At 39.6% G+C, this 26383-nt stretch overlaps 1 protein-coding gene across 1 annotated transcript in view; it reads right to left on the bottom strand.

Annotated features, from left to right (window-relative positions):
* tbc1d16 (TBC1 domain family, member 16) overlaps positions 1-26383 on the bottom strand; it is a 50556-nt gene that overhangs the window by 23704 nt on the left and 469 nt on the right. Inside the window, exons 2-6 of the mRNA XM_036589828.1 lie at positions 20218-20421; positions 14962-15373; positions 3022-3213; positions 1181-1328; positions 451-615 (exon numbers count right to left, since the gene is read on the bottom strand). Of these exons, the coding sequence (XP_036445721.1) occupies positions 451-615; positions 1181-1328; positions 3022-3213; positions 14962-15373; positions 20218-20392 (1092 nt within the window). The 5' untranslated portion in view covers positions 20393-20421. The remainder of the gene's footprint in view (positions 1-450; positions 616-1180; positions 1329-3021; positions 3214-14961; positions 15374-20217; positions 20422-26383) is intronic.

Below are 26383 nucleotides of genomic sequence, written 5' to 3'. Positions count from 1 at the left end.
CATTACATAACATTGACATAACCATGCCATAAACATGTCATGACCGATTTTGTTCCATACAGTTTAATGTTACAATTATTGGTAACCGTCATGACAAATGCCATAAAGTTTCATATCAAGATAGCTTAAGTCACATGATCATATTTGCTAAGCGTCCTTTACTTAGTCATCATGACCTTAAACGTTACAGCATTCGTCATAACAGTTAACAGTAATGGCAACATGACACTGTTATATTACTGAGAAAAATCTGTCATGATAACTTAAAGCAGCTTATGACATCTGCCATTATATGTTCATGGCATGGTTCCGCCAATGCTATGTTGCAGGGTTCAATTAGTGTTGCCAATAATTCTGTGAAAATTTCCAGAGAAAGGTTCTCTGCTGGTGGAATGTGTCACTCTATCCTGTCTCTGGCAGATCACAGTGAGTAACACTGCTCAGTCTGACCTTCCTGAGCTTGTACTCCTCCTCCACCTGGCCGCTGTGGTTGAGGTGACGGAGCCAGGAGCTGACATCCAGCCTGCGGTACAGCCGCTCCTCAGGGTGGGTCTCTGTTGAGGGCAGAGTCGGTCTGCGGATGGAGAACTGCATACATGACTTCTCATCCGCCACCTGAACCACACAAGAACAACAGAAATTTCGGTGAAAGAGGTTCAGTGAATCAGAATCTTATTTATTCACCAAACACAAATTGTACACTGAGTTTCTCTTGATACAGGTGTCAACATAAATACTAATCAAACTAAGCATGGATCTAATGTTGCACTCAGGTGAGCAATTTGACAATATCAATATCAAATTGTCAGTATCATTCAGGGGGGCAGTTTAACAAACATTGGCAATCTGATCACACTACACTTTTCTGAGTACTTCATTGGCATCTTCAGTATTTATAGAACGCTATCATTAAAAAGACTGAGACCAGTTATACAAAGTCTATAAACAACAACAACAACAACAACAACAACAACAACAACAACAACAACAACAACAACAGCAGCAGCAGCAGCAACCAGTAACTACATATAGTCTACACTAACAAGGAGCTGTAAGTAAAATGTAAGTATTGCAATGTTATATTGCAATGTTCTATTTTGCCATATCGCCCACCCCTACATGGCATTAGCACTAAAATTGACTGTGTAGCTGTTTTTGGGGGTTGTTTTTGCACCCTCACCTGGTCTTTGAGCTGCGTCTCTCTGCAGCACTTCCACTGCTGAAAGACTTCAGCCAGCTTGTCCAGGCCAGCATGGTGGAAGTGCAGGATTTTATACTGACTTTCTCTGCTGGCTATGACCAGCTGACCACAGGTGCATGCCTCATCACTGCAGACAAAGTAAACCAGGACATCAGAGAGAGAACATCAGCCAGCAATGAGTGCTCTACCCACACATCCTCTTTCAGATGTTTGAGTCACCTTTGGAATGAAAGAGTTTCAGCACACGCTTTTAACAATAGTTTGGAAAAAAAAAAACGTCACATCATTATTTAAGCAAAACTTGCTCTTCATACCAAGGAAGACACGTTAAACATGAGAGTTGCAAAATAAAACCAAATAATTTAAATATTTGTAAAAAGCACATTTATAGTAATAGTGACTTACAAACATCTTTTTTACTAAACTGAAAAGTAACAGCACAAATTAAACATTACCTTAAAATGTCAAGGTAAACTGGCCCCAACGTTTTGATAAGAGTGTACACAGAAAAAAACTAGCTACTTTTCAATAACATATAACCCAGAGGCTAATCATCATGATTACCGGCACAGCAGAGTTTTAACAGCCAGATGAATTATCACACCAGCTACACATGAAGGGATGAAGGGGATAGTCCATCGCAGGTCGACCAGACCGACTGTGATGTCACAGACATCTCCACTTCAGAAGGATTTATGAAAACTTCACCTGCTGAAGGTTTACACTTTCAGTACTGTGCGAAAATCTCAGACAGCCAAGAAAACTGTTTTAAAAGGTTTCTTAACAGTTTATGTGAATATAAACGGATCATGTGTGATTATTTCCACAGCAAAAACTTCAAAAGTAGAAAACAGTTTTTTGAAAATGTCATCACCCCAAATAATATATGCTCAGCATGTGCAGGAATCATTTTAAGACTGTTCTGTTAATCTCAGGAGGCTCCTTCTAAAGCTGCCTGAGAGAACACCCAGAGTGAGCAGAGCTGCTTAAAGGTAAAGATGGGGCTGATCTGAAAGTGTCTAAAACAGTAATTCTATTGAAAGTGTCTTTTGATTTAATACTTTTGGTCACTGCATAATCTAATGTGTTTTATTTCATAGTTTTGATGCTTTCACCATAATGGTAAAACATTAAATTACAAAGCATTTTATATTTTTATCATTTTAAACATAAAAACATGAAATTTTAGTTAGTGATTATTCACCACATAAGCAACTGACATTAACAATTTAAATACCTTTGTTCATTCTGCGCAACTAATCAAGTACAAGCCTAAAGTGACCAGATTGGCTGATTAGCTATCTTGCTTCCCAGCTGTTGACACTTAGCAGCTCCCAAATGAAGGTAAGTAAACAAACATTACTCACCAACACCCTCTGTATAGGTCTTATAGGTTCTAGCCAATTAGAAGTTGGCACATTGGTGGTTTTCATAAGACCAAAGACGCTAAATCATAAATCAATATTTTTTTTCCTGTATCAACCCAACAGATAAACACATTAAACTCACATTCCATCTGCTGCTATACTAACTCATGATTGTAAAAGCTGTTGAAAAAATAACAGTGGTCAGCTCAAATAACTGCTATCAGGTATTCATGTGATAATGGTTACAGGTCTATTTATAAGTAGGTCCAAACTTTCACTGGATTTCTATAGAACTGACCTCAAAATCTCCTATGAACTGTTAAATGAGTGTGAGTGTCAAAACCTTTGACTAGAATTCTTCTGAGCTTAAACTCAGTAACAGTGTGTAAAATAACAGCGACAGTGTAACAGTGGAGTTATGCATGGTCCTGTTACATTACTAGACCATCATACCTGAAGAAGAGTCGTAGTGACCTCATGTGACCGAGGTCCACTCTGAACACTCCACACAGCTGCTCTAGAGCCAGGACCTTCTGCTGCTCTTCCCACCGAACGCCCTGCGATTGGCTGCTCTCAGAGGGGGCATGGCTGTCCAGACTGGAGGCGGAGCTGGCTGAGTGGGTCATGGACTCGTCACACATCTCTCTGGAAAAGAGCCAACACCTGACCAGTAAATTACAATTAGCAAGTTAAGTATGAAAAATAAACCAGCGGCAATGCTGACATCTGACGATGCTAACGCATCACAAAGAGCGTCCAGAAATAACTGTATTGTCACAGTTCCCGGTCTGTTCATATCTCAATACGGGATAACTTGGCAGAGATTAATCTGTTCCACAGCTGGGTTCACAGTCCGCGTCTGGGGGGCCATAGTGTGTGCGTGTGTGTGTGTGTGTTTGGTGATTGGAGGGGACAGAGAATGAGAGGAATGTGTGGAAGTTACTGTGCTGGCAGGAGCAAAGTGGAGACACAAATCAGCCACCCTGCCAGCCAGTTTCCCCTGTCACTTGCATCTCTCTCACCCCCCTCCCTCTCTCTCTCTCTCCCTCTCTCTCTCTCTCTCTCTCTCTCTCTCTCTCTGCTCGTTTTTCTCAAAGCTGTAACATGAGCCGCGGCCCTCTCGCTTTCTCTAACTGAGCGTAGCTAACAGGCCGAATGCACCTCCAGACACGTCCCTGTCACAGTACCAAACCAGCAGGCCTGCGTTGAATGGCTGTGTGGTATTTGAGAGGACGCTCAGAGTGCAAACCAAAACAAGCTCGCACTCTGAGCCATATGGCACGGCCTGGCCGCCCGCTCTTGCTAATTTTCATCCCGCTCCTGCAGAAAATCGGAATCCCGCTTGTGCCCACAAGCAAAACATTTGGCCCACACGCACAGTTCCTTCAAGACAAACTGACATCCAATATTTGACACAGTCAATTCACAAACACGTTATTCTCTGGTGAAATAATACGGTACTCATGGTTATTAGGCTCACTGTGAAGTAACTTCACCAAACACTATTTATTCCCAATAAACACATGCTTGGCAGCTGTGGCCATCGGACGGAAGGCTTTGCCGTCTCTGTAAGCCACAAGAATTTGTGTGTTGTTCACATGATTGATTGCTTTGCAACTCTTTAGAATGACTTTATTCATTTTAATTGTTTTACTGTTATTATTTTATATTGTTAATATATGATTTAGTGATTATTCTATGGTATTTAGGTCGGTCATTCATTTGCTAGATTTCTCTAAATGCGTGCTGTGTCCTGCTCCCCTCTGCAGTGGGCTGGTTTCTTGCCCACTTCCGCGCACAACACTGAGAATTAATCCTGCGCCGCAAGATATTGTGGAGGTCCCACGGGTCCAGCGGGAATCCCACCGGAGTGTAGACCTCTAGCCTATCACCCGAATAAATAGGGTTAAATGAAATTTTCTCAGGTGGTCTTAAATATTTGCTCAATCCTGTATCATAATGCCTAATCAGTTCGTCACTGATTGTATCACTGGGAAGATGAACTGGTGTTAATAGCTACTTAAAATCTCGCTCTCTTTGCACCTCTCTCCTCTCTCTCTGTACCTCTCTCTCTCTCTCTCCCCCTTTTGTCCTGCTCTCCCTCTCTCTGTGTCTCTCTCTGTCCTTCTCTATCTCCTCCTCTTTGTCCCTCTCTCCCTCTGTCTTTCTCTCTCTCTCTCTGGAAGACAGCAGGTTGTCTGTACAGGAGTAGGCTGTGCTCCCTGTTGAGATGAAGCCGCTGTGGGGCTGTTTCTGTTCTTCTGTTGCACACAGCTCTAAATATGAACTGTCTCAGGAGATCTGCAGTGCAGTACAGTACAGTCACACATCTTAGAGAAAAGGGCTGCTTAACAAACTACACAAACATCACACCTAACACAAAAAACACACTTTAATTAAAGAACAGAGACTCCTCTGAGGCTGAGCGAGAGGAACTTTTGCCTTTTTTGTCTTTTTCCACCTCTACAATCACTCTTCATTTCCACACAAATCCCTCTCTCATACTCACTCACAGTTCACTGATCTGAAGTAACATGTTTGAGTTTTCAGCTCTCTTAATGCAGAGAGAGCCGAGTTCATAAAGCAATCCTCATTACCCTAAACCACACAGCAACACAAAACAATACAATCTCTCAGAGAGAGAGAGAGACAGAGACAGACATAGACAGAGAGAGACACAGACAGACAGACAGAGAGATAGAGAGAGAGAGAGAGACAGAGACAGACATAGACAGAGAGAGACACAGACAGACAGACAGAGAGATAGAGAGAGAGAGAGAGAGAGAGAGAGAGAGAGAGAGAGAGAGAGAGAATTAGACCAAGAGAGACAGAGAGAGAGAGAGGTTCACAGAGAATTACACAGAGAGAGGGAGAGAGAGAGACAGAAAGACACAGAAAGAGAGACAAAGACAGAGAGACAGACAGAGAAACACAGACAGACAAAGAGAGATACAGACAGAGAGAGTTAGACAGAGAGAGACAGAGAGACTGAGAGAGACTCAGAGAATTAGACAGAGAGAGAGAGAGAGAGAGAGAGAGACAGACAGAGAGAGAGAGAGAGGGAGAGAGAGGGAGAGAGAGAGAGAGAGAGACAGACAAACAGAGAGAGAGAGAGGCACTCACAGAGAGAGTTAGACTGAGAGAGACAGACAGACAGACAGACAGACAGACTCACAGAAAATTACACAGAGAGAGAGAGAGAGAGAGAGAGAGAGAGAGGGAGGGAGGGAGAGGGAGAGGGAGAGAGAGATAGAAAGACACAGAAAGAGAGACAAAGACAGGGAGACAGACAGAGAAACACACACAGGGAGAGAGAAAGGGAGACGGAGAGACAGAGAGAGAGAGAGAGAAATACAGAGAGAGAAAGATAGAGAGAGAGACAGAGAGAGAGACAGATAGACAGACAGACAGACATAGGGAGAGAGACAGAGACAGAGAGAAAAAGTGGGAAGAATGGAGGAAAATAGAAAACAAAGCAAGAAAGAAGGGACCAAGACAGATATGGAGGAAGAGGGAGAGAGAAAGAGAAAGGAATTGATGGAAGGAGGGAGAGAGATAGGGAAAAAAGGGAAAGGGGAATGTAGAGAAAAATAAAAAGGTAGGCAAGACAGAAAGAAAGAACAGAGAAAAGAAGGAAAGAAAAATAAATATAGGGAGAGACACAAAAGAAGGCAAGATAGAGAAACACAAAATAAAGAAAAACAAAATCAGAAAGTACACATCAAAAAGAAAGAAAGAAAGAAAGAAAGAAAGTAAGAAGGAGAAGAAAAAAAAGTAAGAATCTGACAGCAGAAAACTGGAATAAGAAAGAGAAGGACAGAGAATACACAGAGAGATAAACAGTGCAGCAGTATCTGAGGAAGTGAGCCAGAGGAAAGCAGAGGCTTTGCAGGACTCCTCTATCAGAGCTCCACCTTAACCTGCGCTACACAACACAAACCACTCACCTCACACACTCCTAACTGACTCATCTGAGCAGCAGGGTGGGCTGGGTGTAAGCGCTCACACTGGAACGACGTTCCGTTAAAGTTGGGATGGAACAGCGTTTTGGCTCAGATTTCAAAATCCAAGCAATTAGATTGTTTTTACGGGAAAAACCATATACAGACCTTTTACACTGTTTCTAAAGCATCTGCATGAATACACCCCAAATCCAGCATGCAGCCTGTTCAGCCAATGGAAAGTGGCAGTGCAGCAGGGTCCGCCCACTCAGTCTCCATAGCAACACGTTCTGCAGCAGTCTGTCTTGTGTGTTACGGTAAATGCAGCTAAGAAACTCCACAACTGATGATAAAAGTAACTGTTTGCTTTCTGAGTTCCTCAAACCCTAAAGGTGTTGTTTCATTGTCTAGTTCACTCTGTATGATTAATATACTTCAATAATAATATACGCCTGAGCCTAAATAGCCTACTAATGTCAGACATTTTATATAGAAAACATCGTAATCAAACGGCCACTGGACATTTTTAACCTTCTGGCTAAGCAGATCACATATGAGCAAGACAATTTTCTCTTTCTTTTCTGTATTGCTAAAAGGTTTATTTGGAAGTTGCAATGAGGTTCAAGAACTGAGGTCTGGAGTTGCGATTATTCTGATTCATTTACAACAATCAACCAAAAGCACTACTGCTGGAAACATGCAGAATGTGAGAGTTTTTGTTTTTTCAGCTTTGGCAAAAAGGTTGGAGACCCTTTGAGTCAAGCTTTCAGCTCCTGGCTTTAACAGAAAGATCCCTGTGTTACTCTGGGTGCAGGAAAAAGCACTAAAGTAATGCACTCAGCGGTTGATTAAAAATCCTGAAGTATATTTCAGTGATGAAAAAAAAATCCATTGTCCATTTCCACCTCTTTTTTTCCCCCACAGTGAGAACGCTGCAATAGGCAGACAGCATGTGCAGCTTAACGCTGCTTTCTCGCTCTCCTCTTTTATCATTTTGGGAAAGAAGGTACAAAAAAGAGCAGTGGAACAGAGGAACCCACTGAGGCTCCGCACTGCATGCTTTTCCCCCTCAGGAGTGCCATCTTCTCCTCTGTGGCTCCCTCATGTGGCCACTCACTGGCATTACAAGACACAAGCATGAATAAACTCAGGATGCTGCACCTTTTGTTCCATTTTCCATAGACAACAGTATTTCTTACAGCATCAGAAACCTCACAAGCAAGTCTGTTTGAGATTACTTAACTACTGAACATGGTCTGAGTCACGTGTGTGACAATTTAAGCAAGCTAATCATGATGCTCATTAGTGAGGTGAAAGCTTCCACTACTTGTTAGCTGCACTACAACTAAAAAAGAAAAATTCAGACACCAAACCTGCCTTGGCAACATCTGGGGTAAAGGGAAACTGCATAGTAGCGTGGGGTAACTATGTAAATCTGATATAATTTGAATTTTAAGTAACATTTTAAAGATAGAACTGCAGATAAAAGATTTATTCTCAAATAAAAATAATCCCAATAAATTTACCAGACAGGAATTAAGCCTAGACTTGGACTGCCTTTCATTCTGAATGGAGACTTTTCACTTAAAGGACATATTACTAGGCTTAATCCTTGTCTAGGAAACCGGACCCTAGTTTTCCAAATCATTGTACTATAGCAACAGTTACATTAAAAAGAAAAAAAAACAATAACTAACGAATGACTTCACTTTATTCATGCTATACAAGCTTTAACCCCTTAAAATGGCCAGTTTAGTGTAAATCTAGCCTTAATCAAAGTCTGGTAAACTGGCCCATAAATGATCTAACATCTCAAGTCTGAGAACACTTTCCAAAATGCTTATGGGCCATTACTATTCAGATGGACCTTCTTGATGAATCGACAATGATTAGTTGGTGATTTGCATGATAATCATGCACATTTTAAATTCTCCTACTTGTCCCTCTTTTATAAGGTGTTCAAATGTTTTGAAATGCTATGCATATTTGTTATTGTTCAGTTGAAGTCAGTAATTCAGAAAGTAGTGCATTTTTCTCCCATTACATGATGCATTCCTGAGTGAAACACTGTATCAGAGAGGGTCTCTGAGCTAGCTGAGGGTGTCCCTTGATGATAGGTGGGGTGGTGGGAGGGAAAACTGTAACATGATAGTATATGGTCAATTTTATTTTTCCCTGCCTGCTGGTGCACTGATGATGGTGATGTAAACAAAACTCAAGTAAGATTTTGATGGAAGATAATGGAAAACAGGAAGTTTGTCTTTTAAAGGAAAAGACACTATAAATTATGCTTAATATTTATTTGTATTTATATAGTATTTATATAAATTATATTTAAATAAATTATAGTATTTATTCATATTTATTTGATTAATGACATCACGCTACTTCAGATAAGCAGTCTTAATTTTTAGAGAATCAGATAAAGACTAAATTGAAGGAAAAAAAGACCATGTGGCTGTTTACTGACCTTACATATTAAAAAGGATTATATCATTATCCAGGTATATGCAAGGCTTTAATAAAGAAAGTAATATGCTAAATATATACAAAATCTTTTATAAATATCATTTGCAAGTTTTTCAATGTTGTCTTTTTGATTTTGTTCAAAGCAAAGTTGAAAGACTTACATTTATCATGAGTTTAATTTTCAAATATAAAAACTTGCAAAAATGCTGTCATTTTCGTGTCACTACCAAACATAAAGAGCTTTAGTCAGGCCTAAGTTTTAGACTGAGCATCCACATTCGACAAGAGCAAATGCATAATTTACAGTCAACCTGTTGTCACATTTTCTCACATATCTACATTGGTAGCCATAGTAATGATGCATGTACACACTGTGACCAGGTAGGGTCAGGCAAAACCTACCTAACTGGTCACATTCAAATGTTTAGATGTTGATGTGTACAGTTAACTAATAACTACAATTAACAGAGCCTTCACATTACATTTCACAACAGCAATGCATCTTTAATCACCTACAACATGAACAGAACAGAGCAGGAAGATCAGCAGAGAGCTAATAGGCTAACAGGCTCATTCAGTAATAATCAGTCAGGCTCTAAATTCTAGTCTTTACCAAGGTAGTGAAACTGCAACATACAAAGCAAAACATAATAATTAAATGTCTCTTATGAGCTTGTTTAAGCTACAATACAGGAACATGCACCATTGCTAGCTTGCTGCTAATATAACATGGCAAATCTCATTGCTAGAAAGTAAGTAGTATTAATATTTAATGAACAAATGCTAGTTATGAAGCAATTAAAACTGTTCCTGCATTAAATAATGCTGAATAATGACATGCTCATAATTTCATGTATGTATAGCCACCACGTCCAGTCTGGCTAAAAAAAATTAATGTGGCTGTTTACCAAAAATCTTTCCTGCTGAAATCAGATATGCCCAAAAAATCAAGACCAACTTGTCAGGACAACGTGCTCTTAAATACATCACTGCTTTCGTATTGAATACGGTCAAGTAATTAAGATATTTTCATTATGTAGTCATGCAACACAGTAGCCACTGGAAAATGTCAGCATGTTGAAGGTAATGTCAAATAATGTCATATTTCAATATGTCAACATTGAAGATTTCTCTATGTTTTACAGCTGTGACACAGAGTTTTAATCTCTTCTACTGAGCTGATGGAAACAGCTTTATTTTTCAACATTTCAATTATTAAATCTAACTAAATTCAACAGCTTGAATAGAAACCTGATTAGTGTTGTTCTGTTTAGCAGATCTGGCAGAAACACATCACTGTTTTATCAGCTGTTATTGAAGACAAGCCAGCGGTTCTCAGACTGTATCACAATCCAAGAAACTAGTCTAGAAAATGGTAATGAAATGTGACATACAATTTTCTTTTAACATGGATCAGCACCAGCTAAATTAGAAACATTAGCACTAAACATGTTTTTACAGACAACCAGAAAACTTACGTCACAGATTACAAAAGACAGGTGACTTATTAAAGGAAAAAACAACATGATGTGTGTTAGTAGGGTACTGGGCCAACACAAACCATACCAGTGCTGGGCGATATGACCTCAAATCAATATTATGATTAATTGAATATTTTACCTCAATAATGATTAATAAATGATTATTTTGTTTTTGGTTTTTTTTGTTTGTTTTTTTGCCCTCATAGTTCACTGACAAGGTCTGTACTGTAAATATGCTCTGCATATCTTAATGTAAATCGTCTCAACAGCCAGATTGGAATTCACGCGGCTTTCACTTCAATCCAACTCGACATTCATCATAATTTCACGCCGCTGAGACCTAATAAACATTTGGGGTTATATTTCTGTACAAAAATTAGAAGAGACTCATCCAAAAACCTTCATATTTGAAGAGATTTCGAAAGAAATGGCTGAACATGGCCGTAGGAGAGCGAGGCTGCTGCGTCAAAGAACAGTTAAAAGTCTGAAAGCAACGTTTTTTTTTTTTTACTTTTTATTTTAACCGATTTTTTGACCAACGTATACGATTTGGTATTCAGTATTTCCTTTTTACGACTGATGCAGCTGCATTAGCTGGAATGATAACTGGTGCATCAAGAAAACAAATCTATTGTTACAACACTAAGTAAAGAAGCTCACAGGCAAACGTAGCCGACAAAGCTTGCAGAGGCCATGATGTGCACACTTCCAAAATCTCAACCACACATTGAACATATCTGCACAGCACCTAAAAACAAGATGACTGGTGAGGTAAGCTTAGCGTACGCTGCCGTGCCAATGAACAAAAGGCTCAAACTGGCAGTGAACGAGGCTCTGCTCACACGGAGAGTTTCTGATGTCGTGGCAGTCAGACACAAAGTTGCTGGTCACTTTAAACATCCTGCCTTGGAAAAGTCCCACCAGACATTCACAATGTGATTTTAGCCCATTTTTAAACACCCACAAATACAATCCCAACTACTTCCCCAATACCGGTGGACAAACATAGGATAGTAAATTAGAGGCAAAAAAATAAAATGGTTTCAGTGCACAGTGCGGCGCAAGCTGGCAAAGCAGTTTCTCAGTGTTTTTGCTCAGAACTCGTGTGGGCAGCATGTTCTTTTCAATGAAACAGCTTTATTGATAATTGTCCATAGACAAAGCCGTCAGTAGATGCTGCATGTCATGTTACATCCACCAAACTGTGTCACTAAGAAACAACATTTCTAAACACACAGTGCATGCCTGGCTTTAGAGGATATTTAACTACAGCCACAACCAGCCAACCATCCAAAAAGACTCCAACTATACATAACATTCAACATAAAATGAGCTCCTCTGATTACCCTAGGATGTGATTCCTGCTGTTTCTGTGCTACAGAGACTGTTGTTAAAAAGGGGCACATGAGGATCCAAACTATGAAACATACTTTACTTAGAACAAATGTAGCAACTTAAGTAACTCATGTGGCATAGCTAGTTAAGGCATGTCATTTCAAATCAGCTAGATTTTAATGATTTAACTGTTAAGCTACACTGCACTCATTTACAACAACACCTATGTAATTTTAAGTTGGTTACTCAATATGGTATCTGTATTGGTCTCAGCATGTACTTGTACTTGTAATCAGTCTGAGAAAAATTATATTGATGCATCCCTAGTTGGCAGACACCTACACAAACAGTGCAACATATCCACATATGTGACCCCTCATGACCCCTCTGTGATGGGCCCCCACTACCATTCTGGAAAAGACCACTCCTACTCTGGTTTTTCTTACATGTTACAGTAATGCAAATGCATCATACTTATTGAATGTGCACAATGTTTTAGCCATAATATATATATATATATATATATATATATATATATATATATATATATATATATAGCCAGACCTGTTGACATGTCTCTCCCATAGATCTAAATGCAGATGTTACTTTAGGCACTGTTGTTACTAAAACACTGGCCAGCTGAGCAGTCTTTGTGATTAAAGCTCCTGCCATCCATGCCCCATGAACTGCCATAAAAACCAAATCAAAGCCACTGAGATCCCTTAGTCATTTCTTGTCATCTTGATCTGAAAATTTAGGTCAACTGGGTACTTCTCAGCATCTTTTATATGCCACAGAGCACTGTAGGACTTTGTTTGCTGATGTGTGTCATGCAGTACACCTGTCTGGAAGCATCTGCACTTGTTATGTTTCTCCCTTTATTTATTAAGGTTTTTCCTTTAATTTGTCACTCATCTGTATGCAATATATACTTTCCACGAGGCTCAGAATCACATATGGCAATAACGGAATGTCCACCAAGCCTTGAGACAGGAGATCGGCACATCATGTGTTCGGCATGAAGGAGATATATGAGATAGTATCCTGCTGAGAAACATAAGCCCTGCTAAGCCAGCATGAATTATGGATAAGCTCTGTGCTGCTACAGTTACTGCATGCACTACTGACCTGACCTGCTGTAGCACACCGCTTCAAATGCATCATCAAACCACTGGAGCGGGAGCTTCATGGTCAGTGTTGCCATTCTAACCACAAACGTTTTGTGTTCTGTGATTTTCCCTGGAAATTTATGTGCAATACTTAAAGATACTTAGATCTTAGACCAACACATGGACCTTAAAGGTCATTTGTAAAGCTTTCAAACGAATGCCAGGTTAATATTTTACAATGCCTTCTTAAAATTCAGAAGCTCAGAGTGGAAAAGGATACAGTGGCTCACAATGCCGCAGCTTGTAACACATTTTTACAGCGAATTTCACTGTGATGCAGTTTTCAACTCACGCTAGTTGATTTTCCAAGATACATAAAGTATGCTACTTTGCTTAAATAGACTTTTTTGTTCATTTTATGTACACTGTACATCCAAAAGTTTGAAGGCATCTGTTCATCCAACGTTTCTTTTAAAATAAAGAATATTAATTAGTGGTGCACCGATTGTGGGTGATGCCAATATCTAATAGTACACATCTGTTGATGTCATTAGATAACCATTTATAAAATGTAGAGACTGGCACTAAATCCAACTGAATTAGCATCATGGAGAAATAATAGAAGTTACATTTATTTGTACAGAGATACAAATGCAGCAAACCAAATAAAACTAACATATTTTGGAGCAGTAGCCCAGCATCACCTAAACTTTGTCCACGAAGTGTTGGTGTGGTTGTAGGTTTTCATTCCAACTAAGCAGAAGCATACAAGATCAGTTGTTTGAAGACGGAGATTAACTGATTAAGCCACTGGAGTTAGGAGTGCTCTTACTGGTTTGAAATGAACCTGCAACAACACTGGCCATTTGCGAATAAGACTGGACAAAACATTCTGCTCTACTGCCCAATACTCGGGATATTTATACCCCTTTGGCCAACACTTATCAGGCATGGTGACCTTAGGCTTACGTCCAGCTACTCCAGAGTGCCCCGCTCTACTGGCAATGCTTTTCTAAGGAGATTATACAAGTGTGCAAATGATTGACTGTGTGAGCAAAAGGGTTACACTAGCAGTGTGCAAAACAAAAGAAGTAAATGCTGGGCACCAAGCGGTGTGACCATGTAAGCAGTGGACTCACTGGGGGATTGAGAGTTTGATCCATAGCAATGCCACAGTCATCTGTTACCGGGATCTCTCTCTCTTAAATAAGATGGGCTCCCCTCTGCGCCTCTGAGCTGTCCAATGACATTGCATTAGCGGCAGCTCAAAAAGATGTGGTGGCTGGCTTAGAGGAAGTATGTGCTAGCCTTTACCCTCCCTGCCTGGTAGCATCGTGTGATGGGGTAGACATGGCTAACGGGTGGAAAGACCACATCTTAACTGGGGAGAAAACTGTTTTGTTTTTTTCAACAGGAGAAAAACTTTAGACAAGTTCTGGTTTGTCACCTATATTGGGGTAAAGAAAAACCTGTGTGCATTTAATTTTTCACTGAACTGTAATTTAATAGATAAATAGAAAGAAAGATAAAAGATTACACCACCCTCTCAAAGTGTTCTCTGCCATTCCTTTTAGGCTTAAATCTAAATCTAACAAACTCTTTAGCACTTGCTCAGATTTTGGCATCTAACAGTGCAATAACACACTGAGTAACTGAAGCATTACAAATACCTGATTGGTGCACTAAAAACTGATTACAAACTATTAGAAACGAAAACTGAAAAAGAACCACAATCCTCACAGAATGTAACTGAAAACAGGAACTCTTTTTCAATGTTCCAAAGTGAAAACTATATTTTAAAATGCAGCAAAGTGGTTAATAACTTGATTATGTATTTCCTGTTAAAGTTAAAATAAATGGGGGGTTGATAAAAATGTACTGTTTCTGTTTAACTGGTGAACCACATTTTAAATTAGTTTTTATTTAGTTCTTATTTGATTTTGTTCCCGTTTGCCATTACACAGTGTGAAAAATACTGCATAATTTCTGTTTCCTTGTACCATTTATAATCTCTGGTACTAAACCCTTCAGTTACTTGTTACTTCCACCCTCACTCACCTGCTCTCGTTGTCCAGGAAGACAGAGCTGCTGCTTTCTCCAAGCGCCTCACTGACGGGGGACAGGCAGAAGGGTGAGGAGAAGGTGTCGGAGTCGGAGCCCAGGGTGCTGTCCCGGCTCACCTCATCCGCAGACAGCTCGCACGAGCCTTCATCTCCATCCTCCAGCTGCAGCTGCTGCAGGCTGGGCTCCACCCCCACCTCCTCGTCCTCCTCTTCCTCTGGGGCAGGTGGTGGTCGGTGCTGAGGAGGGCGGGGCCGACGACGCGGGTTCCGGCGCACTGGAGAGCTCTCTGGAGTGATGAAACGCAGAGCCTCCTCGTCCTGCCGCTGGATACGAGAGTTAGGCACCCAGGTGAGAATGAGGGTGGAGCCAAGAGTCTCATCCTTCTCCAGGTGAACACACAGGTAACCTGAGCAAAACAAGCAAACAAACAAAAACAGAGCCACATAAGTTATACTGCTCAGCAACAGTTTGGATACCAGTAGGTACCCATTTCTTTAGAAATCTGAATTTTTTCACATTACTTTTCAATTAAGTTAAAAAAAATACATGAAAATGTTGCATTAGCATAATATTTTGGGTATATTTTGTAACTCTGATTCGTATTAATAAAAGTGTCTTGCTATGAAGAGCTGCCTAAACAATAAGTTGAGCTATTGAAAATCTTTTGCCACAAAGGTGGTTTAAAGGTTTATCTCAAAACAAGTATAAAATCTGTCGAGTTTGGCTTTATTAAAAAGGTAATATTGTCATAAACACACTGAGTTGCAGTTCATTAGGTATACCTACCTTGCAGCTACACTCAATGTCCATTTTATCTGAAACACTTACCATATACAGTACTGTGCAAAATTATATTCAACAGCTATTTGTCTGGACAATACACATTTATGTGCGTAAAAAAACACTAATATTACAATAAATAAAAATAACTGTGTTTGTGATTTTCCAAACCTCTCCTCATGACCTGGTTTGGCTAATTAATATCTCATTATGTTGAATCAAGTGTGCTGTTGATGAAATTTAACACATCATTGAGACGGCTGGGGGTGACCATGAGACCTCTAAAATCAACCTTCATTCCTTTATCTCTCAAGATGTCGACTACTATTTTTTTCAAAATAAGTAATTCTTGTTACTGTTTACTGTATTTCTGTTTATTGCATCTACTCTCATTATATATGTTGTTTATACAAGTAAAAACACACTCACTGTTGTGACTTTTGCACTATACTGTAGGTGCACCTTCTAAGTTTACAGTTACTGACGATATCCCATCTCTCCTGTACCATTCATCAGCTGCCTGTATGCTACTCATTAATCTAAAGGAACCACCTCACAAAGACTGCCGACCAGTAGTGTGTGGCGCTAAGTGTATGAGGTATAGCAGTGTGTCTGAAGTATTTCTACACACTGTGTACACTTACTAAGCACTTTTTATATCTTGTTGGTCCATCTGGTACAGTTTAAGGTTACATCCTCATCTGTTTCCATTCAAAATTGGTCATACAATATTAGTCATCCTCAAGCTCAGGGCTCTTCAAATTCAGACCTTAAATCCACTTTCCTGTCCTGGTTTTTATAATCACTTGATTGGCCACTTGGTGTCATACCATCCAAAACATTACAAATCCAGAAGCAGAAACTGGATTCAAGATGCAGGTTTGAAGCCCTCTGCTCCAGCTATTCATCAGTGGTATGTTTGGTCCCACTGATGGTTGGCTGACAAATTGTGTAAAACAACTATAGTCAGTAAATGTAAATCGACAAAGTGCACCTATATGGTTGCCATTGGCAGGCCAATGAGTGCAGGTGCACTGTTAGTATTTTATTTGTAAACATACTACAAACCAAAAAACATGCTCATTTATTATAACATTTAGAAAAGCTAAGAGAAGCCAAACTTTTGAGGGATACTGAGGGAGACAGAAGAGTGAGAGAGGGAGGAAAAGTGACAATGAGTGACAATGAAGCATTTATAGTATCAAATCCACAGGGCATACAAAAGAAAAGAACATACAGAAATAGAATTAGAGAAAAAAAAAGAAAGAGGAGCGATACAGCACACACAACACAGACAGACACACAGACTCAGACAGTGTAAAACACTGACAGATTGCTGGGATTGATGGCACACACAGATAAGGACATTGTATTAAGTGATTCTGTGTTCATGACTCTATATTTATGTACATATATGCAATGATGTGCAGATCACTTAAACCCTATATTTCATTGAAAATAGTACAAAGACAACATATCAAATGCTGAAACTGAGAAATATTATTGTTTTTTTAAAAAGATTAGCCAATTTTGAATTTGATGCCAACAACACATTCTAAAAAAGTTGGGACGGGGGCAACAAAAGGCTGGTAAAGTTGTGTAATGCTAAAAACACACTGGGTGGTTAATTGGCAACAGGTCAGTAACATGATTGAGTATAAAAAGAGCATCTCAGAGAGGCTGGATCTTTCAGAAGTAAAGATGAGGAGGGGTTCACTACTCTGTGAAAGACTGCACCATCAAATAGTGCAACAATTCAAGAATAATGTTTCTCAACGTAAAACAGCAAAGAACTTCTGCTTTTCATCATCTACATAACAGCATTAAAAGATTCAGAGAATCTGAAGAAATCTCTGTATGCAGGGGACAAGGCCAAAAAACAGTATTTGCTGGCTGTGATCTTTGGGCCCTCAGGTGGCACTGAAATTAAAAATAGACACGATTTTCTAGTGTAAATCACTGCAGTGGCTCAGGAACACTTCTGAACACCACTGTCTGTGAAAACAGTTCATCGCTGCATCCACAAATGCAAGTTTAAACTCTAAAACGCAAAAAAGAAACCATATATAAACAGGATCCAGAAATGCTGCCACCTTCTCTTCTCATTTAAAATGGACTGAGGGAAAGTGGAAAAGTGTCCTGCGGTCTGACAAATCAAAATTTGAAATTCTTTTTGGAATTTGACCTGCCTGCAGACCAGACCTTTCACCACTGAAAACATTTGGAGGATTATGAAATGAAAAATATGACAAATGACCCCCCGAACTGTTGAGCAGCAGAAATCCTGTATCAAACAAGAACGAGAAAACATTTAACTTTCAAAACTACAGTGTCTCCTCAGTTCCCAAACGCTTACAAAGTGGTGTTAAAAGTAGAGGTGATGCGAACACAGTGGTAAACATGACCTTGTCCCAACTTTTTTGGAATGTGTTGTTGGCAACAAATTCAAAATGGGCATATAATTTTCAAAAACCAATAACATTTCTCAGTTTTAACATTTCATATGTTGTCTTTGTAGTATTTTCCTTCAAACATATGGTGTACACGATTTGCACATTATTGCATTCTATTTTTGTATTTACATACTGCACAGCGTCCCAACTTTTTTGGAAATGGGGCTGTACATTCTCTGTGTATTTTACCCTGTTCTTCAATGGTCAGGACCCCCAGAGGACCACCAAAGAGCAGGCACTTTTTGGGTGGTGGATCATTCTCAGCACCATAGTCACACAAGTTACACACAAGACAGCAGTGCTGCTAGAGTTTTTAAACACTGTGTCCACACACACACTATACACTCTATTAGACACTCCTACCTTGTTGGTCCTTGTAAATGTAAAGTCAGAGACTATAGCTCATCCGTTGCTGCACAGTTTGTGTAAGTGAGCATCTAGTCCTTAATCAGTGGTCTAAAAGATGCTTTTAGCTGGGAATTTTTGGAAGTTGGACTATTCTCAGTCCAGCAGTGACAATGTGGTGTTTAAGAACTCCGGTAGCACTTCTGTGTCTGATCCACTCAGACCAGCGCAACACACACTAACACACCACTAACATGTCAGTGTTACTGCAGTGCTGAGAATGATCCACCACCCAAATAGTACCTGCTCTGAGGGGGTCCTGACCACTGAAGAACAGGGTGAAAGGGGGCTAACAAAGTATGCAGAGAAACAGATGGACTACAGTTTATAATTGTAAAACTACAAAGTGCACCTACATAGTAAGTGGAGCTGATAAAATGGACAAAGAGATAGATGTAGATATGTATTATGTACCGTAGACGATGAATTTCCCAAGTTCTTTAATATTTTACTTTGCAAATCATTCTTGACTTGTTGTACTATTTACCCTCACATTCTTTCACAGAGCGGTGAACCCAATCATGTTACTGGCCTGTTGCCATTTAGTCTAATTAGTTGTGTGATGTTTAATCAGCTGTTTATTTAACTTTTTTAAAATGTGCTGCTGGTATCAAATTCAAAACGCATATATTTTTCAAAAAACAATAAAACTTTTGATATGTTGCTTTTCTACTATTTTCAATCAAATATAGGGTTTGTAATATTGGCCCATCATTGCATTTTGTTTTAATTTACATTTTGCACAGCGTTCCAAATTTTTTGGAAATGGAGTGTACAATAATAACCCATGTCTTTAGGGTAGCTCGTAGGGCTGTGTGTCAATTTTTAGACATGTATGCATGAGTGAAACTGTGATCAACAATCCGACAGTGCAAACTGCAGTCCAACAGTGCGATGTGAGATATTTATAACATACAGGAGATATGTATTACATCCAGAACACAAACGGTACAGTAATAGTTAGAGTTTTGCTCTTTTTATTATACATTATTGTAGTCTGCCGTCATCATGCTAAGTGGATGATGACGCTGTTAAGTTTTTTAAAGTAAAAAATAAATAAAATAATCTGGTGCATCATCATTTCTTCATATCTCCATATAGTCCTGAATGAAAAATGGCTCAGATATTTTAGGTGAAAAAAGAAAAAAAAAATGAACGAAAATCACATAATACAAAATAAAATAAAATAAATATCTTTCAGTAACAAACTTTTTTACCTCTAGTTTTGAAAGTTGTTACTGTAAACTTGTGTGTTTGCTAGACTCTGCTGAGGTTTACAGCTATTTCTTCTTTAAATGACGAACACTAAAGCGACTTCCGTGCTAATAGCACTGCGAGACTATACAGGAGTTCTATTTGTATAAAAATATAATATATTTTCCATCATTACAGCGGAGGTGCTATTTTAATATTTAATATTACTTAGCAAGCTGTTAAAAATTAAATTAGTCCTTTAGCATTCAATCAGTTCTCCTTCTTTGAAGCATCATCAGTATTATTATTTTAAAAGCATAAATAAACGGCTAATGAGATATAAAATATCTTTCAGTTTTCAGCCAGGTGTGTCCTGAATTTTGGTTTCGGTCAAGATCATCATGAAGTGTAGCCGTACCTGGGTGGTGTTCGGGCAGGCCGGGCAGCGGCTCAGCCGGGTGCACACACACGTTGTTCTTGGAGAAGATGATCTCTCCGTCCAGCACGGACCTAGAACCCGCCGACCCCGCATTAAAGGTCAAGAGGTCAGAGGCTTTGGAGGAGGCGCGTCGCAGGAGTCGACCGAATGACATCTCCAAAACCTGGGTACTGCTCCCATCCTCTGAGAGAGAGAGAGAGAGAGAGAGAGAGAGAGAGAGAGAGAGAGAGAGAGAGAGAGAGAGAGAGAGAGAGACAGAGACACAGATACACTGCCATTAGAGATTTTAGCATGAGCATTTTTATTGACAAGCTCACACAGCCAACATATTAAGTTCTACTGGTCTGCATGCATGGGTCACACAGTAGTGCACAAGTGTGTCCGAAACCGCACTGTGCTATCGGTCGTAGGTATCAGGATCCCCGTCGACGATACTAGTACTGTGTTTAGGTGCCAGTATCGGCGCTGATACCAACACAGTATCATATAGGTGCAACGTAACAATATGCATCACAACATTTATTATTCTGAGATTTGATAAGCTGGAACGGATAGATATGATCCAGTAGCGCCACATTTAAAAAGTACTATCAAAACCTCTGAGTTCAATGATTTAAGTCAACAGTTCAGAGAACTAATTATGCTCTCATTGTAATGAAACACACAGTTGGGTAATATCCACAATATGCTCCAAAAAGCTTATTGTGACATACTTTATCACGATACTGATAAACATTTTCCACCCCTACCACTGACACAAAGATAGTGGACTTACAGAGAAGAAGTGAAATAGAAAATGAAAAACAAAAGAACGCATTTACAGTTTAGAGAGAGATACAAGAGTTTCATTGTGATCATAAAGTGAATTACACTTTCACTGTGATTCACTGGTAATGTATGCAGATCAGCAACGAGTAGAGCGAGTGGTACACCGTGAGAAAAGTACAACGACAGCACTGTACTACTACTCAAAAAAAGGAAAGACGTTTCTGCAAATATGGATGCGTCATCAGTGAAGTGTCTGGCTCCCAGACAGTCCAAGTTAGTCAACTTTCAATGAATATGTGAAGAAAAATGCATTGTGCCAATTCAACTGCATTGATATTAGCATGTTGGAATCCATTATATCGTCACTCTCAGAGCCAAATCTCATATCTCAAATAGTTAACTTTACAAGAGAAAGAAAAACTTTCTTAACTCTTAATGGAGGAAAATGGAGAACGTATTTATTACAAGTAATTTAGGCCTCCCAAAAAACAGCAACAATATATTGATTTCAGTAACATTAAATTCCACTACTATGTAAACAGCTCTACTGGTCACATTTGTGTATTCAATGTATTTTATAATATTTAAAATAATTCTGAACTGTACCAAAATAACTGAGTCAAATCAAATTGTGGTGAAGTGTGAGATTTCATGATCCTTTGAAAAAAAGACTTACAATAGAGATGGGTATTGCAGTCAAATTTGATACTTAAATTTGTCAGGCATTATTCAAAAATTTTCAAATAATAACCAAGTATAGGACTCTTAAGGCTAGAGGTTAGCGCACACCGGACACACCAGGGGAACACCACCAGAGACAGTGACGCCACTCAGCATCTTACTGCTACTGTATTATATTAAACCCAGACCACAAATCCAGGTTGGCATGTGGCTTGAAATTTACACAAAGAAAGTGTTTAAGCTCAACAAACAAATTGCTAATAGTCTGTTACCTCTGCTAACATTGCTAGCCTAGCCGTATCGTATTTACCTTCATATATTTTAGCTCACAAAATAATACGTTTGTAAAGAATTAGTTAGTGGACACCAAACGTGACCAGTTCACTAAGTCATACTGCAGATGTTACTACACTAAATCTATGATTTATAATGAGCTCAAGCTACTTTTTATTGGTACTGTTCTGCAATGCTTCCTATGTGCTATAGCTGCACTCTGTACTTGCTGCTACTCAGAGACAGACTCTCTAGTGGCACGGAGCTTGTCGTCCAGTGTGCGGTAGTCTTTAGCTGGCTGCAGTAGTCTTTACATGCTTCCTTCTTTTGCTGGAAGAAGCAAGAAACTCTGACCAAAACATGAGATGCAGGTTGTACAGAGCCTCTCTGGTGAGAGTTCAGACAGCTCATGGGTCTTATACATGACAATGTGCAATATTTTTGAAACTTTCACGACTATCCCAATATTCTGACACATCTCCTAGCGATGAACGTAAGTACAGCAAGCAGTATCAGCTCAGTTAACTATGTGACTGGAAGCTGTGTGCCACGTCTTCTTCATGGCTGAACAGCAGGGTTATCTCTGACTCATACACAGTCACACCTTCAACAAATACTTCCAAGGGACACACACACACACACGCTCACTCACATGCACACATACACACTCACATCACTGTGTGGGAAAGCCGCAAATTGTCTTTGGTGGCTATTTGATCCTGTCACTATCCGTACAGATTCACCCCAGCACAAACTGATCAAAACTTTCAAACTAAAGCACGTCACGAGATCTGTCAAAAACTCTTACTTCTTGTTCCTTCCCCCAAAAGTCACATTTCTAAGCAGGTCTCAGCTGCCTGCAACGTCATTTTAGTGGGTCAAGGAAATTACGCAATGTGCTAGCTGTGGTGCATGTGATAAACTTCTCCTTATCAGGAATGTTGTTGTTTAACTGTTGTGGTTAATCTCAATGCTTGCTTGCACCCAGTTCTGGCCTAATCATTATTCTCTTTAATCAAATAATGTTTTCTTTAACTCTTTCTATGGAAATGTGTCTTCCTTTCCACTGCTTTGTTTTCCCCCCCGATTAACTCTGGCCTTCTGTTTCCTCTATTGAGATAACCTCATCTACACAAATTGCGCTTTGTTCTGATCTGTGAGCCAGTTTACCCACTACCCACTTCTACACTACATGAAACCCCTGTATGGAAAGCAGCAGAGGTGGCCTCAGAATCCCTGAGTCAACATCAAAAATACAGAATAATGTGATATTTTATTGCTATTATAACATTTTGTCAGTTATGAGACTACAATGGCCCAATGAAGTGTTTGGACATTTGTGCCATACTTAAAAAAGTTCATTGTGTTGGGAAACGAATGTCAAACCAAGTGGCATTTATTTTAAGCATTATTTTAAGCTTAATTTCATAGACATTTTCTTTGTGGCAAAGTTCTTTATGGCTAAACCAATTGAAAAAGTGGCTGGTGTGTTTCAGATCATTATCGATGAAACAGTTTATCTTGCAGACGTCTGCAGTCCTTCATCCAAAATTCAGGATATCAACGGACATAAGCAAACGGACACCACAGTAAAAACTGGAATCATACCAGAATCAGCAGATATTTCCTTTCAAAGAAATCGTCATAATGTTAATCCAAGTGGATTGGGTCCTAATTTCTACATTTTATGACTGTCAGAGCATCAGCATCGACATATATGCACATGAAAAATTTTGGACAAATTCCCACACTGGTGGAACACACACACAAAAAAATTGAAATATTTGACGTTTCCACTTTCACAACAGCCTTACTGCAGTCTGGTTGGAATTTGTTTCCAGGCTTTCTCCACACAAAGAGTTTACCATCAGTTTGCAGTTAAAACGTGAAAATCTGAAACAAATATATTTCTACAAAGTAACCTAAAGAACTTCATTAAACTTTGCCAATGATTAAATGGCTTTTGGGGGACACTGTGTATAAAAAAAAGACACAAACAGATGATTACGTATTACATTTACTATTTATTCATTGGAAATCAAACTCTTAATTAGCTAGCAAATGCTATTTTCTCCATATCACCATTGCTATTCCAGAACAGCCTGTGGTAAGCTGTGTAAATCCTGCATTAAGTATTGTAGTTTGTTGACAAATGACAGATGATGCATAAAGCGTGCCTTTAATTACAGTGGTGTGAGTATCTGATGATTGGCGGCAGCCTACTGACCTTTGCTCTTAGAAAACAACTTTATCAAGCTGTAATCTGCCGTGTGAGTGTGTGAGTGTTAGTTGTGGGGGTTGCAGTATTGCTGCAGCCTGCTGTAAGTGCACTGCATAACATTTTGAAAAAATTTTGCTCTGAAAACCAAACCTATCAGCTGAGCCCCAAGTCAGAGATTAGGAAAAAAAGGAAACTTCCTTCAGTTCTTAGTGGCAGAAAGACGCACTCCAGTCAGCAGTGCAGAGAAACATGCATGGAGTCATGGTGACCTGAAGAAAACAGGACTCACTCAAGTCGGCTATCTGCAAAACTCAGCTAACGCTGAGGAAATCTTAATGAGATTTTCTCAAACTGGCCTCAGAGGGCCAGAACAGATCCATCAAGCAGCTGCAGCTGCACAGATGCCCCAAGCCCTGGGAACTTCTGAATAGCATCACGATGAACTATTATCTATTTAGGCCATCATACAAAACCTATAGCAGACAAAAAATCTGCGACCATCCACCTACAAATGTTTCCTTCATAGCTGGAGAAAAGAAAAGAGAAGGCGGATGTAACACAGCTTTGAAAAGCAATCTTCTCAAGATGAATTCTGAACTACACTCAGTGCTGACTAACAAAGAAATATTTGGTGAGCAAATATACCAAATATTTTTTCTGGTCTACGTCATTGGTTTTCATCTGGATCATGACCCTCAAGTGAGTTTTGTTAGGTAAAACTTGGGTCACCAAAATGTTTGAGATGAAAAATAAGCTTTATATTTAACATACTGTGCACAGACCTGAAAGGTCCGATAAAGGTTCACTTAAGAAAAATAAGCATTTAAAAAACACTGGTCGCCTGATAAATCAGAATCAGAGTCACTTTACTGGCCAAGTACACTTGCACGTAAAAGGACTTGGTGGAATTGGATTTGAGTTTGACAACCACTGGTCTAAATGCCAGTCTAGTTGACTGGATGAAAAGTTTGAAAACAACTGGTCTGTATGCTGGTCTACATGACTGGTCAACAAGTTTGAAAACGACTGGTCTGTATGCTGGCCTACATGACTGGTCTACAAGTCTGAAAAGAACTCATCTGCATGGCAGTCTACATGACTGGTTTACAACTTCAAAAGGTCTATATGACAGGGCTACATATCTTTTTAACAAGTTTGATAACAACTGGTCTGTATGCTGGTCTACATGACTGCTTAACAAGTTTGAGTATCACTGATCTACATGGCAGTCTACATGACTGGTTTACAACTTCAAAAACCAAAGGTCTACTTGACAGGTCTACGTAACTAGTGGACAAGTATGAGAACCACTGGTCTAGATGCTTGAAAACCAAAGGTCTTTATGACAGGTCTACATGACTGATAAACAAGTTTGAAAATAACTGGTCTGCATGCTGGTCTACACGACTGGATAATAAGTTTGAAAATAACTGGTCTGCATGCTGGTCTATATGACTGGATAACAAATTTTAAAATCACTGGCCTACATGACTGGTTAACAAGTTTGAAAACAAGTGGTCTGTATGCCGGTCTACATGACCAGTTAACAAGTTTGAAAACAAGTGGTCTGTATGCCGGTCTACACGACCGGTTAACAAGTTTGAAAAACCACTGGTCTGCATGCCGGTCTACACGACCGGTTAACAAGTTTGAAAAACCACTGGTCTGCATGCCAGGCTGCACAAGGACAGTGATATTTTATTCAGCCACGATAGCACTAAAAGAAGGCAGTGTAGGGTTAAGTATGTGGCCTTTCTCCTGCATACTGTCAGCACCTCTGAGACAACACTCTAGCACTGCCAGACTTCTCCACACAGCCCAGTAAGCTCTTCTGGGTCTTCTGGGACTGGCACAGACTTGCAGAGCATGTGTCAGAAATACAGCCATGGCTTTTGAACAAGGAGCAGGACAAATAGTCTGCTGTGGCTGGCTGAGCAAATATAACCACTTGAAGTTTTGTTCAGGCCCTACAGAACCTAGAACGGTTTACTAAGTGAGAAGAAAAGTAGGTCATGGAACTAAAGCCAAGTGTAATTCAGCTTAAGTATGAAAGTTAATAAGTGAACAGCAATGACAAACAGCTCAACTCAACACAGTCCTGTAGATGAGGTCCTACTACATCCTATACTGCAGTCTAGCTGAGGGATGGAGGTCGTCCGTGTTTGGGCCTATCTCAAGCTCATGCTGTCCTTCTGACACGAT

The sequence above is a fragment of the Colossoma macropomum genome, unplaced genomic scaffold, assembly GCF_904425465.1.
Source record: "Colossoma macropomum unplaced genomic scaffold, Colossoma_macropomum, whole genome shotgun sequence".
NCBI lineage: Eukaryota > Metazoa > Chordata > Actinopteri > Characiformes > Serrasalmidae > Colossoma > Colossoma macropomum.
The sequence above is the reverse complement of the archived record's forward strand: the minus strand, read 5'-3'. Positions and strand labels throughout refer to the sequence as shown.